Genomic DNA, 14,921 nt, shown 5'->3' on the forward strand with positions numbered 1-14,921 from the left:
AGTTTTGTAATGAATGATTTCTATTTGATATGACAATTGGGTCCATATTCCTGGCGATATGCAACAGTATATTAGTAGTTATATTCTTGTATATAGGGGCAGTATTATAGTAGTTATATTCTTGTATATAGGGAGCAGTATTATAGTAGTTATATTCTTGTATATAGGGGCAGTATTATAGTAGTTATATTCTTGTATATAGGGGGCAGTATTATAGTAGTTATATTCTTGTATATAGGAGCAGTATTATAGTAGTTATATTCTTGTATATAGGAGCAGTATTATAATAGTTATATTCTTGTATATAGGGGCAGTATTATAGTAGTTATATTCTTGTATATAGGGGCAGTATTATAGTAGTTATATTCTTGTATATAGGGGCAGTATTATAGTAGTTATATTCTTGTATATAGGGGGCAGTATTATAGTAGTTATATTCTTGTATATAGGGGGCAGTATTATAGTAGTTATATTCTTGTATATAGGAGGCAATATTATAGTAGTTATATTCTTGTATATAGGGGGCAGTATTATAGTAGTTATATTCTTGTATATAGGAGCAGTATTATAGTAGTTATATTCTTGTATATAGGAGCAGTATTATAGTAGTTATATTCTTGTATATAGGGGCAGTATTATAGTAGTTATATTCTTGTATATAGGAGCAGTATTATAGTAGTTATATTATTGTATATAGGGGCAGCATTATAGTAGTTATATACTTGTAAATACTGGCAGTATTATAGTAGATGTATTCTTGTATATAGGAGCAGTATTATAGTAGTTATATTCTTGTATATAGGGGGCAGTATTATAGTAGTTATATTCTTGTATATAGGGGCAGTATTATAGTAGTTATATTCTTGTATATAGGGAGCAGTATTATAGTAGTTATATTCTTGTATATAGGAGCAGTATTATAGTAGTTATATTCTTGTATATAGGGGCAGTATTATAGTAGTTATATTCTTGTATATAGGAGGCAGTATTGTAGTAGTTATATTCTTGTATATAGGTGCAGTATTATAGTAGTTATATTCTTGTATATAGGGGCAGTATTATAGTAGTTATATTCTTGTATATAGGGGCAGTATTATAGTAGTTATATTCTTGTATATAGGAGGCAGTATTGTAGTAGTTATATTCTTGTATATAGGTGCAGTATTATAGTAGTTATATTCTTGTATATAGGGGCAGTATTATAGTAGTTATATTCTTGTATATAGGAGGCAGTATTATAGTAGTTATATTCTTGTATATAGGAGGCAGTATTATAGTAGTTATATTCTTGTATATAGGGAGCAGTATTATAGTAGTTATATTCTTGTATATTGGGGGCAGTATTATAGTAGTTATATTCTTGTATATAGGAGCAGTATTATAGTAGTTATATTCTTGTATATAGGGACAGTATTATAGTAGTTATATTCTTGTATATAGGAGCAGTATTATAGTAGTTATATTATTGTATATAGGAGCAGTATTATAGTAGTTATATTCTTGTATATAGGAGCAGTATTATAGTAGTTATATTCTTGTATATAGGAGCAGTATTATAGTAGTTATATTCTTGTATATAGGGGCAGTATTATAGTGGTTATATTCTTGTATATAGGGGGCAGTATTATAGTAGTTATATTCTTGTATATAGGAGGCAGTATTATAGTAGTTATATTCTTGTATATAGGGGCAGTATTATAGTAGTTATATTATTGTATATAGGGGCAGCATTATAGTAGTTATATACTTGTATATACTGGCAGTATTATAGTAGATGTATTCTTGTATATAGGGGGCAGTATTATAGTAGTTATATTCTTGTATATTGGAGGCAGTATTATAGTAGTTATATTCTTGTATATAGGGGGCAGTATTTTAGTAGTTATATTCTTGTATATAGGAGCAGTATTATAGTAGTTATATTCTTGTATATAGGGAGCAGTATTATAGTAGTTATATTCTTGTATATAGGAGCAGTATTATAGTAGTTATATTCCTGTATATAGGAGCAGTATTATAGTAGTTATATTCTTGTATATAGGAGGCAGTATTATAGTAGTTATATTCTTGTATATAGGAGCAGTATTATAGTAGTTATATTCTTGTATATAGGAGCAGTATTATAGTAGTTATATTCTTGTATATAGGGAGCAGTATTATAGTAGTTATATTCTTGTATATAGGGGCAGTATAATATTAATTATATTCTTGTATATAGGGGGCAGTAGTATAGTAGTTATATTCTTGTATATAGGAGCAGTATTATAGTAGTTATATTCTTGTATATAGGCGGCAGTATTATAGTAGTTATATTCTTGTATATAGGGGGCAGTAGTATAGTAGTTATATTCTTGTATATAGGGGCAGTATTATAGTAGTTATATTCTTGTATATAGGGGCAGTATTATAGTAGTTATATTCTTGTATATAGGGGGCAGTATTATAGTAGTTATATACTTGTATATACTGGCAGTATTATAGTAGATGTATTCTTTTACATAGGGGCAGTATTATAATAGTAGTTGACATTATTATTTTTATTTAGGAAGCACAACTGGTGTTCCCATTAAAACAACAGACCCCCCTCGGTGGACCCTGACGGACAGTATTGTAAATCAGTAGGGTCCATTTGGCACCAATGGTCTTTGCCGTGTTGTGGTAAACCATACTGCGAATGTATACAGAGCCATAATTTTTAACACAAACTTGCCAGCATGTTAGTGAGTGATCCACTGTCCCTGAGTCACCCGGCAATTTAACATCAGTGTTTACATAATTGCTATAAGCTGTAATTTATTTAGGGACCCAGACTCCCCTCTTACATCTGTCCTATAGCTCTTTTGGCTTTTCCTTCATTTCTATGAACCTCATGAGTTTTGTGAAGTGAGAACAAAATGTTACTGATTTCAATTCAGCGGCTAGAACTGAGTGATGACAGCGACAACTCTATGTAGATCTCCGCTACAAAGCGCAGCTTGTATAGGGAGTTTAAGTGCCATTCATCTGCGGCTAAATTAAGTGCCAGCAATCAGTGTCAAGACGTTTCCTGTGGGATCAGCAATGCGCGCATATTCTGGAAAAAAAAGTAACACTGTTTTTGTGCTTGGGTTTTTGAGGCTGTGTGAACGTGTTTGCAGTCAGATTTATGAACACACAATGTAGTGATATCGGTGCTGCAATAACATGTTTGTCTTTCTGTTTACAGACTGTTCTCTCTGCATCCGCAAGTTTCTGTCATACAAGACGCAGTGTCCCACCTGTTGTGTGGTATGTCCTTAATAGCCTTCATTTCATTTCTAACTTTGTAATCCCAATGACGACGAGTTTTGCTGTAAGATCTCATTCCTAGGTCATTCACCCAAACATAAAACACAGTTTTACATTTTAAAGCATGCAGCTTTTGTTAACATGAGTTGCTCTTCTGTAGAAGTGAATGAAAAAAGTTTAGAATGAGAATTTTTTAAATATAATCTCTACTTTTTGAGTAGCAAGGCTATAGCGCTGCCTAAACCTTAGGACTGCGCAGGGTCACCACTTCGGCTCAGAATCGTAACCGCAAAGAAACTGGCGAATGTGTGGATTCTGCTCACTCTTTTTTTTTTTTCTTTTTTTTCTTCACACATTTAATTCCAACATGATCGGAAACCTGATATTGATCTGATGCCACATTGGCCTGCCTAAGGTGTGTTCACATGGGATGGTTTTGTAGCGTCGCACTGGTTTTTTGCGGTTTTCTGTTTTTTACGGCGTTCACTTTGTGGTTTTAAATAATATTCTAACTTTTATGTTTTGTGTCATTACGATTGCGGGGATACCATATATGTGTAGTTTTTTATTTTATTTTTACACTTTTGTTACTAAATAAAACCATAGTTTTATGGCAAAGAAATGTTTTTGTTTTTTTAATATGTACTTTTTTATTTCACATTAATTATTTTTTCAGTCCCACTAGGAGACTTCACTATGAGATCTCCAGATCGCAGATATAATGCTTTGGTATACTCCGTATACCAGAGCACTATTGCTTGTCAGTGTAAATCTGACAGTCCTCTATTAAGACATGCCTCTGGCACGTCCTAATAGGTATATAGCCAGGGCAGACCTGGGGGCTTTTGTTAAGCCCCCGGCTGCCATGGCACTCCATCGAATGCCCTCTAATGCAGCGGTCGCTAATGACCGTGGCATTTGAGGGGTTAAATGGCCGCGATCGAAGTAAATTTCATCGCTACCATTGGAGCAGGAGCCCGGCTGTCATCAGACAGCTGAGCCCCGGCTCCAGCCTGCACGGTATACCCATGCAAGATGTTGGTTAGGCCGCCGTGAGATGGCAGCTGCCTAGACTAAAAAACATTAATGACCGCCGTGAAAAGGCGTGTATTGGCGGTCATATGGAAACCATGCCGCAAGTGTAAACAGACGTTACTTTTGTTTTCTTTAATACATAATGTGTCGGAAAAAGGGAAAACTTTTTTTTTTCTAGGCAAAATACAACCCAATGTAAGGTGTCTTGTGGCATCATGTGAGGTCTTGGTTATCCTGTGGGGGGTATTAATTGTCTTCCTCTAGGGGAGGAGCCTTGCAGGTGCCCTATACGAAATACCCTATGATGAAAAGCAGGGGTGCTGCCCTGAAAAGTCCATCCCGCACAGGAACCCTCCACTCGGGGTCCCTTATGATTTTTACAAGACCCTATGATCTTTAAAGCTGAAGGTTCCTGTGCGGGTGGACAATTTTTCCACTGAAAACTTTTATAATATGTTGGATTTGTATATTCTAATATTACTAGAAACTAGTGATGCGTTTCTGGCGCTGTACCGCGAGCTTCTCACAGTCTCCTGTCTGGGGAGAAAGCGGCTGCCGGTGAATGAGTGAATTCGTGCCGCACACACATAGCACAGAAGCCGAGTGATGACAAGTGGGTGGTGTAAGATTTTCTGGGACCATAACTACAATGCATAATTCAGCGGAGTGCAAACATCTTTATGGGATTTGACACATATAGGATAGACGTGTTGCTTTTGGGTAAATGGTGTTTGAAAAGTCAATGTGCAGCTTGTTTTACCTGCGCTTGACATAATGCCAGTTCTGTTTTACTCTTTCACAAGTAATTATTCATTTACTTTTACCCTCAGTGACTATATATTTGCAGCATTTGTTCTGACAGTTTTCAAGAAGTTATGACTGTTTTCTCAGAGCAGTAAATCCAAGGGATAATCTGAAGCTGCTTTACCTTTTCTTCATCCTCTGCTTTGCAATGCAAGTTCCCACTGGGCTTAGGGAGGCCTATAGTAATCTAGCTAAATATGACCTACACTTGTCAAGCCAAGGATGGGGTAGATCGGGGTCTCACTGACTCAATTGCCCAAGGCCTAGTTGTAGCCAGCCCTAGGAAAAGAAAAAGTTCTGGAGAGAAGTGGGGCTCTAAAACGCGTGTGTGCGTGTGTGCGTGTGTGCGTGTGTGCGTGTGCGTGTGTTTTTGTATATACCCTAACCCAGGGGTCTTAAACTTCCGGCCCATATCGGCCCCTGATGTTGCCATCTGCGGCCCATGGGGAGAAGAGAGACCAGACGGAAGGAGGAGCGATCCGACATGATATCATGCCTCCGATTATGATAGAAATGTATGGGAACGAGCGCTCGTCCCCATACATTACATTACTGATAATAACTCCTTGTAAAACGAGCACAGATCAACAAGCTGTCTCGTTAATCAGCGCTCGTTGTTACGGCCAAAATGGGCCGGTGTAAAAGGACTCTTACCCCCAACAGCAGATCTATCTGGTCTTTCTCTTCGTAGCAGTAGCGATCTGACATGATCAGTCATAATAGTGCTTATGAGGTTTATTTTTCTGTCGCCTAGCGCTTTACCCTCTCCCCTCTCAATTTTCTCTTAAGCTGGCCATACACATTAGATAAATTTCCACCAAAACTGCTGTTTTCGGCAGGACTGACCATTTAATGTGTATGGCAGTTCCCCCCCACGTCTGCCATCGGGGATGGTAAGGATTGGGCTGATGGATTTTAATATGCACGATTTGTTTTGTTTTTAAGGAGATAAGCTGCTGCCAGAGGAGTCTGGCAGCGGTTACTTCCTTCTTCCTATTTGAGCACAGATGTACGCGTGTCCGATATGAGTGCGTATGGGCGGTTCGGGAGGAACGGCTGTCGGTCGAACGGGTATTGACCAGTGTATGGCCGGCTTTACTGTCAGTCTCATTGAGGGAACCCCTCTCCCATCCCCACTGTGCAGACATATTTGATTGAATTTTTGTCTTTGAAATGTGGTCTGCTATCAGTGACCAAATGTTTATTTGTCATCAGGGATCTATCAGACCGACCTAGTTTATAGCTTATTACAGGTATTTATATATATATAATCTGAAAGACGAGGAATGCTTGAGAGTGTAGTACAATAGTGACATCAGTGCGGGAAGGAAGTAGCTAGCTTCTTCTGCTTTTGTATCCAATATAAATCAATCAAGAGCTGCAGCCTGGGAAATTGCTGCATGATGTCAAGACCTGGAATATTTAACCAACAAATGTAACAAGAAATCTGTGGAAATACGATTCAATCGGATTTGTAACATTTTTCTTTTTGTTACATTTATTAGTTTGGTGTCAGTAAAGGGTCATTCCTGGGCTCAGCAGGGACCGCTGGGATATGCTTAGTGGTTGTATTTTTCATAGATGATGCAGTAAAATGCTGACAAGTATTTTTCTATGTATATTGATTGAGTGTAATGGAAGGATCTGCAGCTCCAGCGTGCTGTCATCTTCTGTTCAACGCTATAGATGAGCTTCTTGATCTGCAACATAGATGCTTAGAAGTCCTTTCCCCTGACTAAGATCTATTATACGTCCAGTAAGTAATAAGTCATTTCAGTGGCACTGTCGGATCTCCAGCCCAGTTGCAGGTAGAATATACAGACTTCTGGTTGTCAAGGATTAGACAAAGGGTTTATTTTATTTCCAGAAACGGCACTATAGTTGTCCATAGGTTGCGTTTGATATTGCAGTTCAGCCCTGTTTAAGTGAATAGTGTGAGCTGCAATACTAGAGAACGGCCCATGGATAAGGGTGGCGCTGTTTCAGGAAGAAAGCAGAGCTATTTTTTTTGTCCTTGACCTAAATATGTCCTACGTGCCCTGTCACAGGATCGGGTAGTTTTCGGTGTTTCCGCTCTCTCATCCTAGAACACTACAGTCAGCCTCTTCCCAGCCTGACTGTAGGTTTATTGTTTAATGGGTATCTTTGCTTGAATCTGCACTCATTGAAGGAAAGAAACTTTCTATCCTATGAAGGTGTGAAATAAGTGATTGTACAGCGCTGATTCATACCTCAATGCTGTGCCCTCGATCCAATTATGAAAATGCGGCTCAGACTGTTCCCTATAGAAGTGGTTGTCATTAAAATTAAATTATTGCTCCTAAAATTAACCTTGGTGTATTGGAAGCGCAGGTGTTTTATGTTTTTTTTTAGTATTTTTTTTAAAATCTATCTACGTGCATGGATTTGTGAATTTGAGGGCATTTTTTTTATTTTTTTTATAAACTTTTAAGTGACTTTGCCTCCCTCCAACACACTTTAAATTCCCGTGGAATTGCAGCGCTCGGCTGATTACCTCAACTACATGGCATTAAATAAACCCACAAGGGTTTTGGCTCTTGACGTCATTGGCGCGCCGCCGTCATTCAGCTCCTGCAGTCACGAATTTGCAATAAATGGCCGAGCTCTGCAGATCATTGCACTGCATAAAACTTTGTGCGCTTTCACTCCTCTTCTCCTGCTTCCTATTGTTAGTATAATTATGATAAGTCACAAATGATTTGCTGCTGTGCTACAAAAAAAAGTGTAAATGTTCCTGAATCTTTTTTTATTTTTCTGCGTTTAATGTGTGTTTTTTTGTTTTTTGTTTTTTTTATATACTTCAGATACGGGTATCACTTTTTTTTTTTTCCCCTCATTTTGTGAAATGTTTACAAGTTTTCATGTCTTACACCCGCAAGTCACAAATAAATATGATATAAATATAATAAAAATCTGTATATTCCAATACACTATAAGGTAAAATTTTACAGAGCGTTTCTCCCCAGTATCAAAAACTCACCAGTAAATAGAATTCATTGCCCACGTCTATCAAAACTGATTAGTAAAAAGTATATTAGTAGATTAGTAAGAAGTTGTAATTATTGTGCAAAATAAAATGTGTGTCTTTTTACATTTCCTGCATTTTCCACTAAGTGCAGTTTCACACGACCGAGTGCCACTCAGACCGTTTTTCACGGCATCCGAGTGGCACCCTATAGTTTTCATGGACTCATTCACTTTAGCGGGTGAATCGCGGACCCGACTTTCCGATTTGTGGAAAGATAGGACATGTTCTATCTTTCTATTGATCACGGACGTGACCCGGCCGCACACACGATTGCGTGCACGAGGCATAAGAGAGAACAACAAACCGATGCTTTTTCCGATATGTGCACAGCACCTGGATTTTTTCTGGCCGGGGACTCCTGTGTCCCCCTGAACCCCCTTGTAGATAGCAGCACCCTCATAGACTGTACATATAATGTATGGATTTCTGAAATAAGACTATTGACTGGTTCATGTATCCGAGCTGTACAGTATTTGTCATTTAAAGGGATTGTCACAACAGAAATGCAGTATTATATGGTGGCCATTCAAATGAATGGCTGTTCATGTTACTAAATGAACGGTAGTCGCTCTTGCAAAGCACTTCTCTATTCTGGCTCATGGAGGGGGTCCCAAGAAGAGGATCCCCCTCTATGACATTTATATGTCCTAATAACACTTGTAGAAGTGTCATTAACGCCTGTAACGGCTCCTGCACGCTTTGCATTCCATCTCATGTGTATTTTTAGGGTTAGTTTTGGGCGGGCGGCGCTAGCACATATACATACAGAGATCACACTAAATATTCGTCAGCCTATATATTAAATTGAGTTATTGCAAATTACCTTCTCTGCCTTGGCTAATAATACTCCTTTAAATTTCTAAGAGGAGTATTTCAACCCTGCTGAAAATTATTTAGTGCGACCTCTATTTATTTTGCTTCTGTTTCTTTTGCGCTCTGTGATCATTAACACAGCGGCTGTAAAAATTGTGCAGTTTGCCGTTGGAAACAGACAGCAGTTTAGCTCCGACTCGCTGTCAGACACGTGACCTCACAGCCCTACCTTTATATCTATCATCTGAGCTCCCACAAGCCACTGCTCTCTGGCGGCTGGAAACAAGACAAATTGTCATCTGAGCCTAATGTGACCGCTGGTAGAGGGGTGGTTGGCGATTGCCGGCTGTTTGGCCGAACACCTTCTAATGTGTAAGGCTGCCATTATTTATAGGAAGGGAATAGATCTAAAATAATTAAGAATGCATCACTTTTTGTTTTATAATGGGGGGGTCTTACTTTTACCTGTAAACCACACGACGTTTAAGGTTTGCTGTCCCCGAGGAAATGTCTTTGATTGACTGGAGGGCCTATGGAGACCCAGCAATGAAGTTTGGCAGTGAGCAGCAGCTCCATATTATAAGTGATACATGAGACGCAGCGGACGCCAAGGTCAGGTGTCCCTTCACTGTAGTAAAAACTGAAACACAATTGCAATAATATCCATAAAAAGTTTCATAAAGTTCAGATTGTGTATTGTGTCCAGCACTGATCGTTGTGTTTCTTTCCAGGCTGCCACAGAGTCTGAGCTACGGAATAACCGATTATTGGATGATCTGGTGAGAACGTTCATCAGCGCCAGGTACGTCTGTCTCCCCCTCCCCTCCCTGTGCTTCTGAAACCAGACACTAGTGATGAGCGCATTACTACTTTATTTATAAGTAGAAGGGATGCAATCCAGCGCTGGTGTATTTAAAAGGAAATGGTATTCCAACTTTATTTCAGATAATAATAAAATCCAATACGTATGGGGGTGGCTGCCTCCGCAGTGGCCTACGCGTTTCAGACAGATCGCCTGTCCTTAGTTATGGCACATTACAGTAATGACACTTATTATTACACTTATAGTTACACTAATGACTAAGGGCAGGACGATCTGTCTGTATTGGGCGCAGAAGGTTGTGTAGGATTCACCAGTTTGTAGCAAGTCCTAAACCAGCAGTCGGGTCCCCTGTTATGATGTGTTTCTAAGAGGAGACCTGGCAGTGCCATTACGTCCCATAGTGGTTGCGGCCCTGGGCGTGATGTATAGGGCAGCGGCGCAGTCTTGCATTGTTGCCTAAGCAACAGTCACACCCCCACATCCGGCTATCGCATCCCATCAAAGTTTTTCTTCTTGGAAGGAGACTTTACAGCATGTCGTCTGTCCTAATTGTATTTTATGGAACAACGTCCGCGTGAAACTTCTACGATCCTTAAATAGGTTTGTGATTCTCCATCCAGAGTAATGAGACCAAAATTGAGCAGAGCAATCATATCTAATGCCGGGGGATTCTGCATCTCATCATACAAACTTTTTAATACGTGTCTCTAATTTTCATTCGATTTTTTTTTTTGTTGTTTGAAAGTCTTCTCTGTCTGATATCAATCAGTTTGTATGAGATATGCAGAGCATTGGGCACCGCTAAACCATTTATTTTGATTGCATTTTATTTGAAGGTTAAGCATCTGTACATTTACATAGAAAATTATGCAGATTGCCATATAATCAAATTTTGTTTCCTCTGCAAACAAATGAAATCTTCCTGCAGGATCCTGGTGAGAGCTCGTGGCTCAGACTGATGAGGTATAACGAGGCGCTAACTCCTGCCAGTCTTCGTGCTCCGGACTCTTCCTCTGCTCGTTTTTCTATTGTTCGCTGCGCTCACCTGTCCCACTCGTTGACACCTGGAAATAGATTTGTCCCTTCCAAATAAAGAGATTTGACTTCCTTACTGCAAATAGATGAAACCACCAGTAACTACAATATTCTACTGCACTGGGGGGCGGGGGGGAAGCTGCGCAATTGTCCCGGATGTAGGTGGTAACTCCAGTGTTGTGGTTCTTTCTATAAACCTATTGCTCCCCTGTCTTACAGACTGTAAAGTCCCAATATCTAATGCACTGAAGAATCTGGCATAAAGCATTAGTTGCTTCTGTATTCCTCAGAGGCCCGAAACAAGATATTGGATTCAGGTCTCCTAATGCATCTCTGGGGAAAATGTAATTTCTATCAGTGTGACAGCTGCAGTTTTCTCCTGAAATACTCTGTGCTGCTGGGCGACCATTCTACATCTACTATGTAACTCTAAAAGACCAACACACTCTCCTGAAATGCTCTATGCTGCTGGGCCAACTTGCTCCATTTACTATGTGACTCTCAATCGGTGTGTGACCTCCCACAAGACTAACACACTCCTCTCCTAAAATGCTCTGCTAGGGACAACGCTCCTTCCCACAGTTATTAACAGCTATGTTTTATAAATACATAAACACATTTATTTTATGGTAAATAGATTGTAATCTATTGATCTGTCAGATTTGTTATAACTTGACGTACAGAGTTGTTTCTTCAGTTCAACCACTGCATATTAGAAATAGTACTCAATGTCAAGCAGCAGCTGCAAAAGCAAATAGGATTTTCGGTAAATGTAATATTACCCCTCTATAATGTAATATTACCCCTCTATAATGTAATATTAGTATGAATATAATATCACCTCCTCTGTACATGTAATATCACCCCCTCACTTACAATGAAAGGCTGGAGATATTGGTCTTGTTTAGCTTGGAAAAATGACACCTTTAGAGGGGAGCTTATTAACATGTATAAGTATGTGTGTGGTCAATACAAAGGACTAGCACATGATCTGGTCTTTCCAAGGACTTAAAGGACCGGGTGACGTTTATTCCTTGTGGAAGAAAGACTCTTCCGACATCAGTATAGGAAAGGGTTCTTTACAGTTATAGTAGTCAAACTATGGAATATCCAACCCCAAGAGGTAGTGATGGCAAATACTAAGTCGGCATTTAAAAAAAAGAACCAGATTTTTATTTACTGACCAATGGCATTGAGGATTATAACTAATCCAGCAATAAATGACGTGTAATTGATTGATTGAGAAAGGTTGAACTTAATAGACCGGTGTCAGCGGCGTAACTACCGCTGTAGCAGCCATAGCAGCTGCTACGGGGCCTGTTTCATGAGTGGGCCCGTGCCCACATTCAACAGTATATGCGTTAATAGGACGCAGATACTATTGAACACTATAACCGAGCAGAGAGGTGCCATAGACTACAGGGCGGCGTGATGAAGTCACTGGATCACGCTGGTTTACGCAAGGATCCCATCAGCGTTGACGCTTGCGTAGAAGCTCCGTTTGTCGCGGAAACGGGACCTAGGTGAGTATAACGTTTTTTGTTTGTTTTGGGGGCGCTACCTACAGGTGGGGGCTGTATGGCACGATCTCTGGGTGGGACTGTATGGCACGATCTTTAGGGGGGCGGCACTATGGCACTATTTCTAGGGGGGGCTGTATGGCGCGATCTACAGTGAGGGGGTTCTATGGCAGTTTCTACAGGGGGGGCTTTATGGTGCTATCTACAGGGGGGTTGTATGGCAGAATCTACAGTGGGCCGCTCTATGGTGCTATCTACAGGGGCGATCTATGGCGCGATCTACAGTGGGGGGGGCTGTATGGTAGTATGTACAGTGGGGGGTCTGTATCGCGCTATCTACAGGGAGGGGCTGTATGGCGCGATCTACAGGGGGGGGCTCTATCTACAAGGGGGCTGTATGGCACTGTCTTGCAGAACCTACGGGAGGGCACTATCTACTGGGGGGGAGGGCTGTGTGTGGCACCCAGAGGAGGGGGGGGGCCCAGTTAAAAGTTTGCTATGGGGCCCAGTCTTTCCTAGTTATGCCCCTGACCGATGTGTTTTTTTCAATCTGTGTAACTAAGTGGTAATTTTATTGTATTGCTTTTTGGCACAGAGCTTTCTTTTGTATTGTTTTCTTCAGATCTGGATCATATTAGTAAAGGGAAAGTGATGTATTACAAAGAAGTGACAGGAGCGTATCTGTGGGGGAAGCGTGAGGCTGCCAGCATGACATAAATGACTCCGCAGGGCAGATTTAAGGCTGTGAGATAATCGTTTTCTTTGGTGCTTGATTGTGAAATCTTTTCCTTTTTGCAGACAGAATGAGTTTTTCTTTCCCAGCAGCTGCATCGAGTGTAATATATAAAAGCTATAGTTGTGCACTGAGTAACCGAAATAAGAAATAAAGATGAATGATACAGGGTGGCAAGGAAAGGATAATCTGCTGTTTCAATGTTCGGACACCGACATCCTGGCCACATTAACAAGACCGTACAATCGCCGGTTATTACGGACCCATTCATTTCTATGACCGACGGACAACTTCCCGTGTATTTACGGGAAGGTGTTCGTGCCGTAGAAACTTTTCGTAAGAAATAGGATATGTCCCATTTTTTTTTATTTTACGGACCGTGCTCCCATACTTTATAATGGGAGCACAGCCCGTAATTAGGGGTCGTAATTACAGGCACGCTCGTGTGCGTGGGGTTTAGTGATGAGTGTGTAGGCCGTGAGCTGCCATCGTACTGACAGATTTTTGTTATGATGCAATTTCTGTGTTCGTTTATTGATCGTTGTTTCAACGTATAAACTAAAAGTGCCATAATGTGTGAACTGATTTTATTTATTTTGTTGTAGTCTAAATTAATATTTACCACTAGCCTTTTCTTGGCTGCTATTTAGTTCGGCTCTTTTAGGGCTTCGCTATGATCAGTGACCCCAGCTGACCTGCGTTAGCTATTGAGAGCGCGAAGTGTTCTGACCACCTCTTATCTCATCAGAAGGTTATCCATATATAAACGATAAAACTCGGCTGATCCATCCGATATTGGCAGTTTCAGCAATGATCTAATGTGTATGGGAACTATCCGACGGCAGATGTCGCGGCACAGGATCAGACTCTGGATTTCAGCATGCCCGCCTGATCCTTTGTTCCAATGGGAGGTAAGCGTCAGGCAGTGGAGTCAGGCAGTGGAGTCAGGCAGTGGAGTCAGGCAGTGGAGTCAGGCAGTGGAGTCAGGCAGTGGAGTCAGGCAGTGGAGTCAGGCAGTGGAGTCAGGCAGTGGAGTCAGGCAGTGGAGTATCTCCTCTTTACTGAAATAAACATGCACACTCAACCGAGCGTGCATGTTTATGGGGGAGTCCGGAGAAATCGGCCAACAGTTTGCTCTGTACCTCCTCTGCTTTACACTGCAGCTTTGCTTGTTGATATCGGCTACTGTGTATAAGCGCAAGCTCAGCTGGAAGTCAGTATATATTGAGGTGCTGTTAGGGAAGGGCCATATCCAGTACGGCTCTAGACACCGGAGGATCGCAGGATGCTACTTGATGACATAGATGTCCTAATAATTTAGCAGGTTCCTTGTGATGCTTCATTTTGTCATATATATATATTTATTTATTAACTCTTTGCTTCCTTTGCCACACACCGCTGATCTCTGGGTACAGTCCTGGTTTCCCATAGTAGTGGCCACTACCCCAAACATGAACCTGTGCAAAAAAAAATAAGTTCTTTGTGCTGAGATTCTTTGTGATTTGTTGCAGTTCTTCTGAATAAGTATCTGGACAGTTGTTAATGAAAGAACACAATGTATCAGATGTTTCTGCTTATTGTCACAATCTGATTATTTCCTAACCTTATCCTTGTCTTACGCCTAATAATGCAGATGCGGCAATGTTCTTGTACAGATTTTGTCTGCTAGGGAATTTTTTTTTAGGGAGATAAAAGCTGGATGTACAGACAGGGCAAAGACGAGAAACTCTTTTATTAGGTCGGTGACTCCAAATAACAAGACTGCAGGAAATTGAGATCTCCTTGTTTCGGTAAACGTTACATTCCTCCTTACTGAGGGTCGGACACATAATAAGAAGGAGT

The 14,921-nt window shown here is 40.4% G+C and overlaps 1 protein-coding gene across 7 annotated transcripts in view; it reads left to right on the top strand.

The window, feature by feature from the left end:
* The window catches only part of RAD18 (RAD18 E3 ubiquitin protein ligase), a 187,668-nt gene that overhangs the window by 12,460 nt on the left and 160,287 nt on the right, over nt 1-14,921 (top strand). For all 7 annotated transcript variants that reach the window (XM_075831856.1, XM_075831859.1, XM_075831860.1 and 4 more), the window contains exons 3-4: nt 3,206-3,267; nt 9,700-9,770. In XM_075831856.1, the coding sequence (XP_075687971.1) occupies nt 3,206-3,267; nt 9,700-9,770 (133 nt within the window). The remainder of the gene's footprint in view (nt 1-3,205; nt 3,268-9,699; nt 9,771-14,921) is intronic.

This window comes from Rhinoderma darwinii, chromosome 7, assembly GCF_050947455.1.
Source record: "Rhinoderma darwinii isolate aRhiDar2 chromosome 7, aRhiDar2.hap1, whole genome shotgun sequence".
In the NCBI taxonomy this organism is placed as follows: domain Eukaryota; kingdom Metazoa; phylum Chordata; class Amphibia; order Anura; family Rhinodermatidae; genus Rhinoderma; species Rhinoderma darwinii.